We start from the raw sequence: 19737 nt of genomic DNA, 5'->3' as shown, positions 1-19737 counted from the left end.
TCACTATCAAGGACAAATAAGTAAGTGCTGGTAAGCTTCTGAACAACGACAACAAAAACCCACTAATGTCATAATCACTTAAAAAGTAACATGTTCCTGAAAGCAAAAATCCCCAGAACATTACAAATCAGAAAAATCTTATGAAACATTTTTAGTCAACCTCCTTATGCCAGTAGAGCACCAGTCTCAAAGAGATCTGTTCAAAAAAAGTAGTTTTTCAGATGGAGGTTAAAATAACTTGGGAGTATTTTGATCACTTACTCAGGCCTTTTGATCCCATGTCGTCAGGGACCTCCTGCAGAGTAGTCCCCAGAGGGCAAGCAATAAAAAGACAATCACAAAGAAAATAATTGTCAGTAATATATAAAATTGGCGCTACGACAGGAGACAGTTCCCAGAACATCACAGGGGAAGATAAATCCATAGGATTTAACCAGATCGGCACATGAAGTGTTATCACTGGTGCAAACGGCAGAGACTGCAGCTTATAACAGACCTGGTCTGAATCTGCAAAAATACTTTTTGAGAAGACATTTTTTATTTATTTATTTTTTTAGTGCAGGCAACAACAATTTTGAAGTACCTTCTCTTCATTAAGAAAAGCAAATTAGAATAGAATGACTTTGAAGCTACCAGTCTAAAGGGACTGACTGGAGAGCCTGGTAAACTCAGCCGTACTTGCTTTGCTGCTCTGCACTCTCCTCAGAGTGAGGCCTGAGGAACCATTACTGACAGCACTGGAGAGCTGTTACCTCCTCCAGTTACACATACGTATTCGACAGCATTATCCAGTTTACTACAAACTGGGACATTCTTTGGTTACAATTTACCTAAAGAGCAAACTAATGATTGCATTGATTTTATAAATTGGTTTGTCATTTGCACATTGAGCTCGTTAGCCTGTTGCAGCTCATGAAACTGTCTCCATAGTAACACCCTACTGCAATCTAGCAGGCCCTTCTACGTGTGCTTTTCTCTCATTGAGTGCCACATACTTACGGTCAATATCACTGGTTTCCTGCTCACTCTGGTCCTTGTTCTTGTAGAAGGGAAATTTTCGGGAAAAGAGGTTCTTTTTACGCTTGTCATTGAATGACTGCTGAAGAAGAGAAGGAGGGGCAAAACAAAGGATGTCTAATTCTGTGTGAACAAAGGCCCAGACCAGCAGCTTTGTGGAAGCTGACTCCTATAACCACATTATGCAGTGCATATTCCAATTTAACAGTGTCTTCTCAGCTCATATAAAGTAGAGAGAGATGAGGATCATGGCTTTGCTCACCCCCTCTGTATTTCACATGCTTACTTCCAAGAGAATTGTCAGGCTGCTTTACTCTGTGAGGCCTGACCTGTATTTCACGACCAGGCTTGCTGTGAGTGTAACGAGATGTGAAAAACTAGGCTGCCAAAAGATGGCCAAACCAGAATGAACTCAAACAAAGCCAATTAAATCATGGATATTATCTAATTTAGAGATTATAGCCACTCAAAAAAAAAAAAGGGGGGCAGATATTTACACATACAAGTATGTACACTTACAAACAAATGGCGCCATAACAGCTCACCAGAAATATCTGCCAGTATTACACATTTGAAAAGGCAAAACTGTACGTACTTTGGTGATAGCTACTAAATAAAATACCACAGAACAATGAAAAAATTAAAAGCTAGCACTGTATTGAATTCTCTTATGGTAAAATTATGAAAGTAACAGTGAAATAGGAAAAAAGTGGTGGTGGTGGTGGTGGGGAAGTATCTCTCTAAAATATCCAGAAAAAAAAAGAAAAAAAATGGTTTCAGTCTTTCATTATTGCAATTCATTATAAGTTTATTGGAAAAAATGACTTCGTTCTAAGAAAGCCTGCATCCCAGTACCAAGGCCCACTGTCAAAAGATACCAACTCATTCCATTTGTTTACTGTAGTAATTATTGCTCAGCTGTGCATCTATAGCGAAGAACTCTAACATGAAAAACCCTGCATGTCCAAGGCCCACACTCAGCAACTGCTGATGTTAACTGCTAAGAAAATTTCTTGAGCTACCAATATAGACTTACGTATATCTGCCCATTTGCGTATCAACTATTATCATGCTTTTTGTTTAAGTGATGGAGGGCACGAATGTATTTTCATTCATGTATCTGTATGCTTACAGGTATAATTACTAAAACATAAATGTTTTAGTCATCTGTCATGTCTTTTGCTGGAGACATTATGTGACTGCAGCATCTCTAGCTTACTGTTCTATAGAAAGAAAATAAAGAGCCTTGATGTATAAATAGGTCAGTAACACTTTTTATTGCACTTATGCATGGAACCGATACAGCTAATTTCATGCTAGCTGAAGTTTCTTTTATTTCCTTTAGGCATACGTGAATCATCTAAGCAGTTTTGTCAGACTACGTAATTGGCCATGTTTGTGTCATTTGGTTTGTAGAAATTCTATTACTGGGAGAACAGCAAAAGTAGGAAAATGACCAGCTTGGTCTTGAGATCTTACAGTGCTGGGACACTACTTATTTGTAAGCCAAACATAGCTGATATGCCACAGGAAGTGATAAAACTTCTGCAGAACCATTTTTAAAAAGCTAACTTTAGAAATAACCAAAATATATTCAATTCACACATTAAAAGATCCTATTAACAGCTATTTCTATAATTTAGAGTATGTTTCTTTTAAATTATTATCTATCTTATTTAATCCAGTGTGAGCTCATCTTTCCTTATGCAACACATATTGCTCCTTATGCAAGAAGTCATACTACCTTTGCTATCAGCACCAACGATGGAGTGAAATATAGTAATATGTAGGAGTCATAAAAGACTGCATTTTTCAAATCGTGGCCCACCTTCTTTGGTACAAGTACAAAACAAGAATTTGGCCTTCCTGAAGAGAATACCTATAGTGCAACATAAGCTGCATCCTGCTCCAAGTATTAACAAACCTTCTGGCCACCTGTTTTAATACAGACTTGCTTGGCAGTATCACCCAGTGAAAAATCCAGTGATATTTTCACTACCACTGTCAAAAAAGTTCACTTTAAACTACCAGGTGTTAAAGAGGCATATTGTACCATAAGTGCACCATCGGTATCACGAGCACAAAACTCTGTCGATAGCAACACTGAACACTGTTTTTAGTAGTAGCCAAGAAAACTTTAATTGGCTGGCATCTGCGTTCCGCTAAAACTGTCATTCCATTGTAAAGCACTGGTAACCTGTCAACCACACACATGGACAAAAGGACTGTTTTCAAGCCAACCATATGCTTGTAGCAACCATGGTTGGCACTGGCAAGGTTTTGGGTTACGGTCCTTTTGACCTTCTTTATCTGAAACCAACAAATCATTGGAATTGATTTCTCAAACAGAAACATTACTGGAATCTACAGAATGAAGGTGACAAAGAAGTATGCCCAAGAGATTAGATATTTGCTGAGCATACTGAAAAATACTGTAACATGAATTCTGAGAGGTAGAAGTCTCACATCTATATAATTGTCCCATTGGGACAAGACCCTCGGTTTGGACAAAAGAATATGTAAATAAGAAATAATAACAAATCAAAAATGGTGCAGTTTTGTTGGGGTGGTGAGATTTTGCAATTTGTATAATTACAAGACATAGCTAATGTTTTTACTTCGTAAAGGATAATCATTTTCTTCATTTTAGTTTTGAAAATATTTCATAATACTAATAATTTTAACCTTCTCTAGAAATCCTACTTAGGTAATATTAAGTTTCACATACTGCATGTATAATGGTCAGAGTCAGTTCCATTGCCAAAAAAAAAAAAGAAATTAAAGGTAATATTGTACTGATTTTGAATAAAAGATTAGCCAAAAGATTATTTTTAAAAGATACCATGATTATAAAAAGCTGGAGAGAATTGCTTATTAGTTGCAAATGCACAGTAATTGTATTAAATTTTTCATAAGCCCACTGCAAATCATGAACAGGCATCGTAAGCAAGAATATATTAAAACAGAAGCAGCACAGAAAGTGAAGTAAATGCTTATATGAAAGCAACAAACAAAAAAATAAACATTTCTGCTCCAGTTTCTTAGTGTTCCTTAAAATGAAAGGAACATAGGTTTTAATGTTTGCTATCACTAGGGTTGTTCTTTAAGGTTTTAATGTAGAACTTTTGACTAATTGTTCAAGGTTGGTATTTCATACTGTCCATGGAGAATTAACAGACTCAGTAACGCACACAGTCCATGAAGACATGTATGTTACAGACAACTTACTGGGAAAAATACCACCATGACAAATACAGGAAGAATAATTTGAAGAGAAACTGTAATGTTAAAACATTTACAGCTGAAGCAAAAGGTTGTGAACAAGTGTAAGAGTGTTTGCAAAATGAAGTGTTACTAAAGAAAAAGAACTGCAGTTCTGTATCAATGGCAAGCGTAGTTGCTTTTCCACTCAGTTTTCCATGCATATCTTTGGTGCTGTTAGTACACAGTAATTGTGTACTAACTCTTCTATTGCCAAAATGCTATTTCAAATACATAGCTAATTAAGTGTTCACAGTTTATTGGTAGACAAACTACAAAAACATGCAATTATCTGCTCAAAGAACATGGTAATATTTGAAAAATTACTTAACGCAGTTTAAACAATTTAAGATACTTAAGTCATTTGTTTTTTACATGACCTCTAGAAAATGAACTCAAAATATAAAAATAACCAGGTTAAGAATTACCACATCAGTTGATACCATTTTATTCCCATATGAAAATACGAACGTACCAAAACAGAGAAAAGAAAATGAAATGCAATAATCAAAGTAATCCTCAATGCAGGACTGTAACTGTTAATCAGAAAATAACTGAAGATACTGATTTCACTTTAAATAACACAGTTACAAAAAAAAAAATTGTAATTTTCTTCATTAGTAAACTAAATTGAAACTTTTACCATGTAGCAGAGGAATGCACATATGGATTTGGATAACTTCAAAGTATCCAGATAAATTACTGAAGCCTTAATACTTTATCTTTGATTTTTGAAGTTACGAAAACATTGTAACTAAAATAAATGACAAAAAAATCCTTTGCATCTACAATAATAAGTAATGTTACAGCATTGTGCTATTTGAAAAAATACCTAAAAGAAATAGCTTCCTCAGGAACTAAGAGCATATTTCTTTTTTTCTTTTTTTTTTTTTTTTTAATAAATGGTAGTATATTTTTACTTTAGAAGGTTCTTACACCTAAGATGCACATATCTAAGTGTTGAAATTACCAGTTATATATAATTGGCCAAAATTGCAAGGTTGTGAAATTGTTTATCTTATTTCAAAACAGCCATTACATTGTAAAAAAAAACTCACATAAAAAATTAAGAAAACAAGGCTGTTTTACTATGACGAAATTATTATAATTTAGGCTACAAGCATTCCTATTGCTATGAAAGCAGTTACCTTGCTTTCTCACTGCTCATTCCCACTGCCCCAGCACACTTATTGGGGCAAGGTTTACATATTAAGCAGTGAACTGCACCATGGGATTTGACTACAATGTCTTTTGGACTGGGTTACTTTTCACCTGCACTGGTTACTTTACATGCTTTGAGCACAGCTGCACCAGTATCTGTACCAACAGAGAGCAGTGGTGAGAAAAAACAGCTGTGAGGTAGAAAGTGTTTCTGGCTAGTGATGAGCAAAGACTAGAGTTTCTGGTGGCGTATACCACTGCACAAAAATTCTTTAAAGCTTCTGCATCCACAGTTCTAAGTAAGAATTTACTTTATACTGCCTGGGTAACTGTGCACGTTACAAAACCTCTTTTTAGTCACAGAGGCCCTGCTGATCAATTTTGTTTTGAATGCTTTATAGACACATTAAAAAATTAACAAAAGAAATATTTTATTTTTTCTGAAAACTGGTAGTAAGCCTCTTCCCCAGAAAGAAGTCCAAGAGCACAATCCATACCAAAGTACTAAAGGGCTTTATAAGCAGCACTTGTAGTGCTGTTCTAAATGGCACTATTCAATAACCAATTAGTATATACAAACTCCTGTTACATTACAGTATTAGGAATAGTATGTATTTCTAAGCTAATTATTTATTTTGCAGTGCTTTGGCAACAGCTTACTATTAAAATTTGCTTTAGTTTTCAGAATATTTTTATTTATATTTGACATTATTTCACCTTTTCACTAAAAACTGAAACAGAGTCTGAATATATAACCCACTGAAATGTGTTACCATTCACAACACCAGGTGTAATTTGCACTTCATAAACTCACCCCTTTATCTCCTCTCGTCTTGGAATTGAACTTCACTGTCTTTAAACGGGCTCGTTCTTTTTTCTCAACTCTACCAGAAGAACAGACACAAAGCAGTTAAATTAGCAAAATTCTAGAATTTCAAATTAGTACTTTTTACAATGTAAACATATAGTGCACCTTCTGTAGTACAGATTTTTGTCGCTAATGACCTCTTCGGAAAATGAATGGCAGACTGTGTTGGAAAAGCAGGGCTTTATTTCTCAACTGATGAGCTGTGAGGGCTTTGGAGCATAAAGTGATTGCATAGATTCAGCAATTCCAGGTGTAAAAAGAAAGAGCATGTCCCTAAGTGAGTATCTTCAACCATGAGCAAACAGAAGATATTAAGATTCAGACCACCTAATCCCTTATTTGCCAATGCCAAACAGCGTGTCTCTGCTTTGTCCACCCAGGAAAGACTTGCCCATTTCCCAGTGTTGGGGTAAAAAGAATTCCAATGTTTTACTTTTAAAAAATAATTTTAAAAATATTTTTTGGAGTATTTTGGAGCGTGAAGTTTAATGTTTTTCTCAATCTGGAAAATTCTGAACCAAGTCTAATGCTCAACTGCAGAGTTGCCATCAGCAACATCATATTGCACAACATTTACTTGGCACCTTCTTATATATAAATAGTTTAATATTAAACTCATTAGAAAATTTAATAGTAGACATCTCAAAGTCAATACAATATTATGACATACCTGCGTTTGCTTGGGATAACTCCAATTTCATCACTTTCTCCATCTGGAGTTACCTGCCGTGCTTGCCACCATTCATCATCAGAAGCATTAATGACATGGAGAATATCGCCAAATTTGAAGTTCAACCCTTGACTTGGAAGGCCACTATCTTTAGTCTTGTCATAATCAAAAAGAGCTCTGCGTTGAGAAGAAAAATAAATAAATATACATAGAAAAAGCTGAAAAGAAACAGGGGCATATGAATAGCATTAGATTTAATTAAGCATTCAGAAATGACCGCATCATTCTGACACGTGCTTAAAATGAGAATGCTGAATACACACTCTGCGCCCACAACTCCCCTGAGTATGGTCAGCACAGTATTCAAACACAAACAAAATTTGTAAGTTTTAATGAATGAGACTAAACTAGGTCCAGAGCAAACTCTAATACTTTGCAAAAGGTCCACAAGAAAATGCCCCCTGCAATTCAATAAATACTTTGCATAGAGCAAGTTACATGTCAGCCTACAGAAAAAAAAGGAAATTGATGCATAGAGCCTTGAAAGTTCTGTCCTGTACTTTGTTACATGTTACAATTCTGGATTATTTCAGTAACTAAAAGTTACTCTCTATTTCCTGCTAACAGACTTGCAAGAAAAAAGATTAGATATATGATCTGAACAGAACTTGGCCACCGTAGTACTGCAAAGCAAAAAGCTTGAGGTGCATTCTTCTGGAAAATTCCCTACCATTTCAAGAGAATCTCATCCTTTTTTCTGAGGTTAGTTGATTTTCAAATAAGAGGCACTAGCACTACCTGAACACCAGCTGCAGGCTACAGCTCTATCAGCGTTCTCTTTGCCAGCAAGGGTGGTTTATCCAAGCCCGCTGCTATCTATGCCCACATTCACTGCTGCTTTGTACTGCTTCCTTCCCCTTCCTCGGTTATGAAAGCAAAATTGCTTAGAAACGAACATGGTACACCATACTGTGGAATAGATAGGTGTTAAAATTAATTCTCCCTGTTGGACCATTTTAAATCTGGATCAGTTCCCTGAGAAACTGGCGAGACTTACAGTATGTTTCTCCCAGCACAATCGAGGGTTTAGTGAGAATGTGAAAATGAATGACTGGAACCTCTTACTGAAATGAGAGAGACACTCCTAAGCTTATGCCTTATAAAGGACTCTTATTTTACTTTTCAAAAAGGCATATGAACAGATGTAAAGTGAAGTGCCTGTACGACACAGGCCAAAAAAGTCCTCAAGTATTTCATCTGCAAGCTCATACGTTTGTCAGTGATGCACTTCCTAAATGATACCTGTCTCAATTTAGAGACTTCATACAAAGTCCAACACAACCTTAGGAAAGTGCAAATAGATCCTAATGCAATGATTTAAAATGGTATCCTTTCTCTTGTACAAATTAGGTTTATTTCTTCTTCCCACACGCTAAATTTACGTACCTTTTTGTACTAGTTTTTTAAAGTCTCAGAAATTCTTTTACCCATGTGAGTTGTAAGAGTTTGTTCAACTGCATCTTAGCTTTGTGAATTTTGCCTTTTTAAAGCACCGAGGGTATTTCTTTCTGTTTGAACTGTATTTGCTCATAACCAGTGAAAAATTGCTCCATCAGATCAATTCACCTTTAAGATACCCCTTTATGGAGACTTTGATTGTAGATTAACAATACCATGCATACATTTGTGTAGTGGAAGTTATAACACAAAGAGAAATTTATTTTTAAATGAATTTATTATTTCTGATCAACCAGTACTTTGAACACTGTCCCACAACATTTATTCTACTTTTGAGTTTCATTTGATTTAAATGACAAGTCCTAAAAAAAATATTTTAAAGAGAAAGCACCAAGTCCCTATTATTTTGCCCCGTATAAATTGGAAGCAAAACATCACTAAAATGGTAATTCGGTTCTTTCATTTAGGCAACTACAGGAACTGAAGGCAAGTTGCAAGTTTCATGAATGTGTATGCTTCAAAGCCAAAAACTTAATGTCTGTGTTAATAGCACCAAAATTTCCATCATGTCTTTTACCTGGCTTTGTTCATTGCTTTCAATATGATAGGCTGCTGATCAAGTTTTCAATATGATAGACTGCTGATCAAGTTTTAGTGAAGCATTTCTTATTTTACGGTATTCTTGCTGAACAAAGCAATGGGGGAATTCCTGTGGCAGCAAAAGCATCCCTCTGTCCTATTTTCTGAAACACGATTTAATCTTACCACATGGGAATGAAGGCTATCCTATAAAGGAACTTATTTTTTTCTCCCTGAGTTTCTGGGAAAGCTGTTTAAAACTAGATGTCTGAAGTATCGGAACAACATAAAGATGACTAATTAAGCTTCTCCTGCAACTGAGTATAATTTTCAGGCCTGCTACTAACACCAGTCTTATTTTTCAATGGACCTTATTAAAATTTCCTAATGATTTCCACACTGTGAAGTTTCTTCCACTTGGAGTTGCAATCATTTTCAATCCAAAGAGAAATCAGCACCATTGTTTGAATTCATAATGCATCATGCTGGTTAGAAAAATGCACAGCAGTGAATACCACTTTCAGGTCTGCATTCTACAGACATTGCACACTGGTACTTGCCATACAAGACTACATGAAGTATAGAACAAGTTTACTCCCTGGCAATATATTATCAAAGAAATTTGATGCCATCAAAGAATTTCACTTTTTTATACATGTTTTTTGAATTTGCAGATGAAGGAGGAGAGCATATAGGTATAGCTCAGATGTAAAAACAGACACATTGAGACAATCTCTCTCCTCTTAAAATAAAGATCAAAAGAAATATAAAGCAGCAATCAGAGAAGGACGTTAAATCAGTGCATCGTAATTAGTCAGGGGAGAAAGAAAGAATTAGATGTGCAAATTAAGGAATTAGTTGCTGCTGAATCGCTATATTTATACTATCCTCCAAGGACTGTTTGTTATATTGCTATTTATCATATATTAAGATGCATGCAATTAAGAAAAATCTGCTATTTTGCTTCAAATTATATTTTCAGGCAAACACAATAGTCATTTCCTTAATATTTTATAACACCCCCAAAATGCTGTTTACAGGCAGACTACTTATAAAGAGATCATGTTTCAGTTATAGGGGGGCAAGAACGCATCTCATTTTGTTTGAGATTTTGTTACCATGATTCTGAGATATCACCACAGACCATTATTCTCAGAGTATTTTCTTTTATTTGTTTTCTACAACTGTGGTTGAATGCCCATAAACATTTTATGGTTGGCTTTACTATACAATGCAGCGTACGTTATATAACTGGAATTCTAAAGGTACGTCATCAACAACAACAAAAAAACTAATATTACAGAGATTTAGCTTCAGTTTGTAAACCTGTTTTTGAATTGGTACAGAATGATGATACCAAAGTGACTTATAATAAGGCATAAGTTGGATAGCCAACACGTTCTGGCAGTATCTAGCAATATGTTCAGAGTCTTAAAACTTAAAAGTCTTAAGACTTAAAGTCTTTAAAAAAAACAGTGAGGTCAAAAATTACACTGGAAACTAGAGAGAAAAAATGTGAACCCATCCTGCATGTGTACCCAAGTTGCCTACCAGTCTTTGGCATCTTTTGATGTGATGACAAGAATGGATCTCAAAAACCATAGCAGCACTCTCTGTAGAGGGCTGTGGGTGGAGAAGCACTTTTCATGAGGAATATTTGCATTTTAGATTTTTGTTCCAACTTACAACAAAGCTGATTAGTGAGTTTCAAAAACCTTTCTTGGAAATGGAATCACCAGTCTCCACGAGGCTTTTGCCAAGTCTGGAGAACGCTGCATTTTCTGCAGCTGACAAAGTCAAAAGCACAACCTCAACCATTCACAGATAACTTCAAGGGAATAAGAGTTACATAAACTGCTTGTCAAAGGCTTAAAATACCAGACGAATGTGTGAACATCAACGTAAGTGGTTTAGAATCTACAGCTAGAGCTATAGGCTATAGCTAACCAAGCAAAACTTAAGATTGTTTAGGCTTAGCTACATGATGAGGGCTAAGGTGATAAATCTTGTGATTATGGATATGAAGATCTAACCACAATGTCCATATGTATACTCACCTATGGAAATAAGACGTGGCTAACTGTTATCAAGCACTTATCGTTAGTATTTTAGCATTTATCCTTGAAGATTTAAATTATGACCCCAAAAATATTTAAAGCAAACTACAAAAACAAACAAACAAGCAAACAAAAAACTACGAAAAAACAGAAGCCAGATAAAGCTACCGAAGTAATAGGTCAAAACATACAGGCTACGTTACAGTCAATCTAAAAAGAAACCCTAGGTGAGTAATTCATTGCATTTCTTTAAAAGCCTTCAGAAACCGACCACAAATGTCTGAGCCTTTTCTGAGCATGGATGCAATTATCCAGGTAGCTGCCTTGCATAAGATTTCCTTTCCCAAAGCTTAATAGATACTGTACCATGAACAAAACAGTATCTGCTTTGGGCATAGAATACTTGTGGATAACATAAATGTAACTTCATGATAGGAAGTCTGGCCTTCCTAGTCTCACTTCATTCAGTAAGTCTTCCGAATAGTTAGATTTCTAATCATGTTATTTCCCTCACCAGCTACCCATTTATTAATACTTTGGAAGGAAATAAGGAAAAGAACAATTGGTAACACAGGCACAGTACACAAAGCTTGCCAAAGGGGAAACATCACCGATACTGTGCAGTCACAATCACTTCATAACCTGGAAAGATTCAAGGTAAAACTCCACAGCTAAATAAATTCTAAATATCAGCAGCCTTGCTACTCTGCCACTCACCCTTCCATCCACCAGGTATACTTCCTTGTACCAGCATGTATGTTTATGTGGTTGTACAGTGTACCAGTGGGAGATGAATCATGTGAAATAGCCCATTTTTTTGTAGGTTAAAGTTAATTTTGCTATTTTAAGCAGCTTACGCTGGGCCTGCACAAACACAGAAGCAGGTCAAGAATGTGCATCTGTGAGAAAAATGGGGACATGGGAAACATAAAGGTGAAATCGCAGAAATCTGGTGTAAGATTAACAAGAGTCACCATGTTAAGAACATCCTTAAAAAATCCCCTTCTGCTGCATTAAAATCCCCCAGACTTCAATAAAATTAACTCCGCTAACATGGGGCAGCTTCTAGACGTTTCTTACAAAGGCCACCCCTGCAGCCTACCCCGCTACCAAACCCTTGCCATCCTTGCCATGTAAACCCAATATAACCTGTTGCACTGAATATTTACAGTAACCTTTAGTTTTATATATACATGTATATATAATACATATTTGAAGTCTGTTCTGCCAAAGAACGGAAATTTAAGATTAAGAAAATGGAGAACAGTAAAATAATAATAATAATCCACAAACCTAATGTTTGGAGCAGTGTTTCATTGCTTACAGTTCAGACTAAATTTTCACCAACATTTCTTTTGATGGCAATACCAGTAAAAACAGATTCTAAGACTCCTCTCTGGAGTCCCCCATTTCTGGAGGACATTTTATTTCTACAAGAGTACAGTGATCAGGGAACTATGTCAGACTAAATACATTTAGTCTAGCTCATTTTTCTGATTTTTTTTTCCACTTTGTGGTCCTGTAAACAGATACCAAGCACAACTGGGAGATGGGAACTGTTTGAGGCCTATTTCTAAATGGGAGAAGACAACAGCACCTGAGCCTAGGATTTTAGCAGGTAAGCCCAGTGAGGTCCTACAACATTTTAAATCAAGTTTAAAGCAAGCACTGTCACTAGTGAAGTCTTAACCTGCTCTGCTAAAATGGTCTGTCCTCTTCCGTGAGGCTACTGCTGGTCTTTGTTCAACTCGGAGATGAGACGGTTCAGGGAACTCAAACATCAATTACTTTTTTAAAATGCAATCCTTTTACCCACATTCAACACCTGAAATGTTACACCTTTTCAGTACATAGCAACTGACAGAGGAGTAAGATTACATATTACATAAGCTGCATCTTGCCACAGTTTCCTGGGGAAACTACCTATTTTCTTAATTATTTCATGCTTTTATATTTTGTATTTCCCACTTCATTTAATCCACCTTTATGTTTAATTTTGTTTGAATAAATTTATGAAGATTACTCAATTTATTCACTTTGGCCTATTTATTTGGTGATCACTTGTTTACCACGGAAATTATTCTGTAACAGAATGCTATTCTGATTTCCTAATACAAGCTGAGAATATGACCGAAGCAAGCTGAAGAAAATAAGATGGCCACTTGCCAAAGCTTAAGTTGTGGGAGACTCTAAATTTAAACTCAAGAACTTAAAGGGGAGAATGAAGACTTGTGTCACAAAAACACAGATTGAGTTAAACAGGTTGCTAAATTGTTACTTAGACTTTAAAAGAATAAATGTTTTTACTGACTGGTCATCATCTCTGAGGGGCAGAACAAAAAGCAAGTAAAAGCACCACTCTTCCAAGTTCTCAGAGCTAATACTACTTTTTTTTCCAGCTGTATTACTTTAATCAAAATAAGTTAAACTTTCTTTTTAATATATTGCAATCATATAAATACCAAATTGGTAAGTTCAGTAAGAAGTAAATTAACATATAAAACACAGAAATACTAAGTCTACAGAAAGCAGAAAAACACACTAGTAATATGGTGAAAAAGATCATTACCTGACATATAGGGATCTCTTCTGGCTAGTTCGCAATGATCCTGATCCTGAACTAATGCTACTGTTCATCATCTGTTCCCGTAAATCATGTATTTTAGCTTCAAAACGGCTGTATTCTGTAAGAAATGGAAGCACTGCTATTAATTTCCCCTATTCTCTGGGGATTAACTTACATAAATTTTCAAATCTCAGAAAATAAGCGTCTGTTACAGCTTTGTTAATGCAAGAAAACACTATCAAAATCCAATGTTTTTACTAAGCACTATGTTTTGTAATTAAAAGCTACATAAAGGTTTACATTTATCAAATGAAATAAAAATTGAAACAATCATGATGACACAAAGCAAATAAACAGAAGCAAACATCCATTATACTTAAAGGTTTAATATAGTTTACAGCAACCAGTACGTTCCTAATTAAAACAAACAATTCTGCTAACAATCATTTTATAGTAATAAAAACACTGATATAAATTCTACCCAATGACCAAAATAAAACTTCATAACATACATCTGAAACACATATATTTATAAACAAAACTATATATCATAAGTGCTAAGATGTAGGAATTACAAGTGTCTGAAAAGCTGGAATTGAACAGATGCTTTAATACTACTGGACTTAAATTAGACACAGAATTTAGCACTACAAGGTGGGGAACACACAAAGCATTTTCTGAATTAGCCAATGTTCCCATGGGAGCTCAAGAAAGGAAAAAAAAATCCAGAATTCTGGCATGAATCTCGATCCACTTATAAACAGCATTAAGACATTCAAAGTCCCTCTATATAATTATGTACAATGTTAATCCTGGAAAAACGGATTGTGTTCTTAAGTAGCACTATGCACTAATAAAACTAAGCTAAATGCATATGATTTATCTATGAAGGCAGACAGTAAAATAGGAACTGCTTCTTCAGGAGAAACAAATCCTGAAGCAAGGTACTTACGCGTTGTCAGCATAAAATATGAACTCAAAACAAGTTTTTCCTTCAGTTGAACAGTTTGGACTCCAGGATCAACAGATCCACTGCTAAAACCTTTCTAGTTAAAGGAAACGCGCTACAGCCACCACCTTCGCCAGCCCACGTGATGCAAGATTACAACGAGTCAACACTGGGAGAGCCAGGGTGTGTGCAGCCAGCAGCTGCTGAACTGCCTCATTTGTGCTCTTCTCCCTAGCTGCACCCTCATTCCCTGAGGGCATCAAATTTACTCAAGACACACACGACTGATAATGAGAGCTCGAAAAATGCAAAAAATCTTGAGGAAATCTCTCAACTGCAGTTCCTTCAACTTAAGTCATCTTAAATGCCACGAACAATTTATCATTTTGCATTCTGTAGGAATTTATCCCTGCACACTCATCAGATAATGAGTGCCAAGATTTACAGATTAACTAAGAGAAGAAGAAGAAAATTAAGTTAGAGAAGAACATTCTGTAAACCAGTTTCTGGTATACCAGTTCATTCATCCAGGTAACTATAAAACTTATATTCTAGCAATAGCAACCAGAATTAGCCCTGTGCAGATTACAGACAGTAAGAACAGACTCTTGAATAATCCTGACTGCTGTCCTTTAAAGCCCAAAGCTAGTAGCTTTTCTTAATAGCATCCTGAGTTTTGAAACAGCATCTAGTGCCTTTGTACAAACAAAGCCCAGATCAAATAACTTACCAGCCCTAACCAAACTAAAGACGTTGTGTGACAAGAAACAAAAATATTATTTCCACCCTACTGATGTTATTATTAATTGCAAAAGAATTCAAGATGACTGGATGGCTACCCAAGAGGAATGTGACAAAACGACAATTTTTAGAAAGCAACATCCCTTAAGGGAAGGACCCAGACACAGAGAGAGACTGGCCCACTCCTGCTGTGCCAGTGCCGCAGCTCATGGCCGTGGGTAAGGCACCTCGGTTTGCTTTGCATTCCCCCTGCCTCATTGCTGCTGGCCTTATCTGTTTAGACTGTAAAATCTGAGAGAGTCTCTTTTTGCGAGGAATAATCTAAATAAGATTTCACACAGTAGCCACGTATCTTCAGTTCATTTATATGAATGTACAGGTTCGTATTAAACTCCTGTTTAACAGGTGCTGTCTCCCTTTCACAACTGAAAATTGTGTAACTGACTGCAGTGAGAACAGACTCCTTTTACAGGAACAGCTAGGGAACGAGCTCTTTGCTTATCAGGAGACAGATACCAAAATTCACACATTCGTTCACACAGGAACAAAACTGAGACAAGCCAATTTTATTTTTTTTCACACAATTCGAGGCATTGAAGATACAGGAGGGCAAGCAAAAAAAAAAAAAAATCCTTCTTTTCTTTAGTCTCTCTCCCCACACAAGATGGAACATTTCAGAACAGCCACAAAGCCAAGTCACAAGAAAAGGGAAAATGCGGTGCTCATCCTTATGATGAGACTGAAGGCTGATAAGATTTTTTGATGTCCTAAAGAATCACTTAAGTACACTGAGAATAGATTTTTCATTGTTGTTTTTAACCTGTCAATTCACTGAAAATTAATTCAAACCACTGCATTGCAAAGGAAGCGTAACCCTTTAAACACACTGCTCTTTATTGACTGAAACATAGCTTGCCCTCCAAATTATTTAGTTGCTCCAGGTAAAACACCAGATAAATTAATAGGGCAGAACATACTTAAAGTTAACAACTCCATACTCCTAGGACAGCTTGCATCAAAGCAAAAAAAATCTTTCATTCAGCAGCAGATATTCTCCTCAATTTCTCGCATGTTCACCTACGCACGTTTCTGCACTTGTCCTTATATTAACTTTGTTGTTCTTACTGATCACAAAAGAACACATAATCCATGGGACTATCACTGAGCTCATTTTGGAGAGTGCACCTAGCCAGATGGTTTGCGCTTTACTCTGGTACTCAGCAGAGCAGAATTTAATTCACTGCAGGGCCTTTTGTTCCTCTGATGCTGGCCACAGCACTGCATTTTCCTTCTGGTTTTTCCAGATCCCCATTAGGAAAACCAACTAATTCTATAAAGGCTCTTCAGCAGCACGTATCACAGCAATTGTGAATGTGTTCCACTGTGCAGAAAGTGACATTGCTAACAACTGGCAACATCCATCCCTCTTTCCCCGTCCTCTCTAAGGGGGATATAGATACTTCTGCATCTGTAAAGAAGCATTGTTTTAAATGAGTACAGTTCTGTCTGTTCATACAGTTCTGATGAAGCAGTCACTGTCACAAAGGTGTGTCTTGAACCTGGGACCAAAGGAAGCTGGGTGTAGAAAAGTTCTTTGTCTCCTGTGAAAATTCATTTCAGACCAAGGCTGGCCACCAAGGAAGCTCTATCATGTGTATGCGACTGAATTTGCAATTGTTTTAAAAAACAAATAAATAAATCACACTTGTGAAGTGATCTTTTGAGTCTTTTACACCTGGTTCTTCATGAAAGATTAAATCTCTAAACTTCAAACACACTAAAAGAAGGGTAGCAGGGATTTCTGACACGTGAGATTATTTTTTTTACCCTTCATGAAAGGAAAGTAAGCATGGAAATGATAGATAATTCAAGCATCGTCTGATGCTGCAACCAGTTCAGTACTGAAAATACCTGCAGTTACTTGCAATATCTGCTGGAAAAAAAAAATGCAATTTTTTTTTAAATTGTCACCTTTCAACTGCTGAAAAATATCTCCACCCATTTAACGTATTTAAGACAGTTAGAAGGGGAGGCTATTCTCTACTATTGCTTAATTCTGCCTTATCTTATGTATTATCTGCAGGTTGCTGCATTTGCAGTTTTCTACAATAATCTAACCTTACTCATCAAAACTGCTGGGAAATAAGTGCTGAATACGTGACAGGGACATCTGTAGGACTAAGGAGGAGAACAATTTCTACAGAGAGGCTCTGGCTACACCAATAAAGCTAAAAAGAAAAACAAAACTAAACAAAACAAAAAGGGCTGGGACCGAGAAGGGTCTGCATTGCATATTTCATGAAAACTTAAATGCTGTGCAGATGGAATCTGTTGTGTTCTTTTTATAGGGCAAGCTAAGAATTTGTGCTCCTCTTACAGAAGGCTTCAGGGGATAAGATACCTCAAATAAAATCTTGAGCTTGGAACTGAAAAGTAGACAGGATTCTGTTCTTCAAACTCCTGCAAAGTTTGATATTAAATACAGTGATACTGAAACTAATGCCAGTGACAGAAAGTAAGACAACAGCAAAATGGCTGATAGCCACAGAAAATCAGTATCAGTTTGGTACCAAAAGGATCTGCACCCTGTTAAGAACTAGATAACATTGTTCAGGCTTTGTTCAAACTGGGGATGATAAAGCAAAGTGTGAGGTCTGCTAATCTGTCCAGGAGAGGTTATGTCTCTAACTCTGTGATTGGAAGAGCTGGATATCAACTGTCCTTAGCACCTTTGATCTCTTAGGAAAGAGAGGATAACTGATGCCATCTCCATAGAAAAGTAATCCCAGGACAGCAGTCAGAAGACTGGCCCCAGTTGCTCCGTCTTACATGCCCTGTAAGAAGGGAATATCAATAACCAACAGCTGGTATTCCACATACAGGAATTTGTATGTGAGATGTGCATGTATCAACTGTGATATATACAAAACATAATTTTGTTTCATTAATAAAGGAACAGAAAACCACCTAAGCGCTTGTTGTTTGTTTTTTGGTTTTTTTTTTGATCAATCCCTGAAGTAATACATTACTATTTATTAAACAAAAAACATGCAAACCAATTGCAGAGAAGTAATATCACATTTACACTAATGAAACACTTCATATAATGGGTATACCCGACATAGATGATTTATTAAGAAACTCCTTAGCTAAAAAACATAAAAGCAAAAGTACTAGATGAAACCAAAGGGATCATCTTAACTCAGCACTTGTGTCTCTTACTGACCAAGCACAAATATGTAGGGCTTATGAGAACAAGGTAAGAAGAATGATACCTTGCCCTCAAGAGTACGAAATCCTGGAAGATTCCTCTGGTCTCCAGCCCCCAAAGATATTTTGCCTAGAAAACTGCAACATTTTCAACATCAACTTTTACTTTTTAAAAAATCAAAACTTCAGAGAAAGGGTCTGAGCAGTCTAACTCTCCTGGACAGCCCATCTGGTGAACAAGACAACAGGGATAAACAGATAGATGGTGAATAACTATACAGGCAGGGGTACAGGGTGGTGGTGGTGGTGGCAAAGAGGCTACAGGGACAATTAATTTGGTCTGCAACACACATTCTAGCAAAGAGGAATGAAAGTACAGACTACTAAAGGGGGTGGAAGATTCCATAAATAGCACAGAAGGAAAAGCAATTCTTGAAAGCATGGATGTGTGTAGAGGGAACAGATGGTAGCACAGCACTGAGAAGTATAGATTCCTACATATACTGAACCCATTAAGAGCTGAAAAAAGTTCACTTTAATTAAAAAAAGTATGCCCCTTGCATTTCGCTTACCATCTGTCTGCGGAAAGCCCTCCTTTAGTGGGCCCCATCGAATCTGTCAAGGCAGGAATCTGCTGAGAATTTTGTATCTTTTTTTTCTTCTGCACTCTCAGAATACTCATAATTTTCCTTTATCACTGCCTACAAACACACTGAGAAATGGAGCCTGACAGTAAGTTAGGACAGCCATCACACTGACCTTGTACTCAATTCTAAGTTTTTGAGGCAGGACTGGCACAGCATACAGTGGAGTGAAGTTGTATTTTTGATCTCTAGCAATGAACTATCATAATCTCTTGATTATCTACACTGGTATTCAATAAACTCATAGATAGTATTCATGTCTTCCCTATCTGTTCTTGTTACAGACTGTAGTAAGAATGACAGTGAGTAGAAGAGGCTATGGAATATACCTATTTACTTCAACTACTCAAAAATATTTGTGAAGAAGTTGCATATTAAAATGCACAGACATTAAAAACATCATAAATCATTTTGGGAGAGATGATATTATGCAGCAATGCTAGCTTTTTTATATTAACTTGAATTGAGAGAGGTCACACTGCATTGCAAGTCCTAGTGGTGGCTTTCATATTAAAATGCACAGACATTAAAAACATCATAAATCATTTTGGGAGAG

At 36.4% G+C, this 19737-nt stretch overlaps 1 protein-coding gene across 24 annotated transcripts in view; it reads right to left on the bottom strand.

The window, feature by feature from the left end:
* DLG1 (discs large MAGUK scaffold protein 1) overlaps positions 1-19737 on the bottom strand; it is a 150282-nt gene that overhangs the window by 16093 nt on the left and 114452 nt on the right. For 11 of the 24 annotated variants that reach the window (XM_027464836.3, XM_027464840.3, XM_027464834.3 and 8 more), the window contains 4 exons: positions 13641-13755; positions 6978-7154; positions 6254-6323; positions 262-295 (listed from right to left, as the gene is read on the bottom strand). In XM_027464836.3, the coding sequence (XP_027320637.1) occupies positions 262-295; positions 6254-6323; positions 6978-7154; positions 13641-13755 (396 nt within the window). Of the gene's footprint in view, positions 1-261; positions 296-999; positions 1100-6253; positions 6324-6977; positions 7155-13640; positions 13756-14589; positions 14743-19737 lie in introns of those variants that run through there. The other 13 variants (XM_027464830.3, XM_027464837.3, XM_072042747.1 and 10 more) reach the window with 3 other exon arrangements.

Source organism: Anas platyrhynchos, chromosome 9 (assembly GCF_047663525.1).
Source record: "Anas platyrhynchos isolate ZD024472 breed Pekin duck chromosome 9, IASCAAS_PekinDuck_T2T, whole genome shotgun sequence".
In the NCBI taxonomy this organism is placed as follows: domain Eukaryota; kingdom Metazoa; phylum Chordata; class Aves; order Anseriformes; family Anatidae; genus Anas; species Anas platyrhynchos.
The sequence above is the reverse complement of the archived record's forward strand: the minus strand, read 5'-3'. Positions and strand labels throughout refer to the sequence as shown.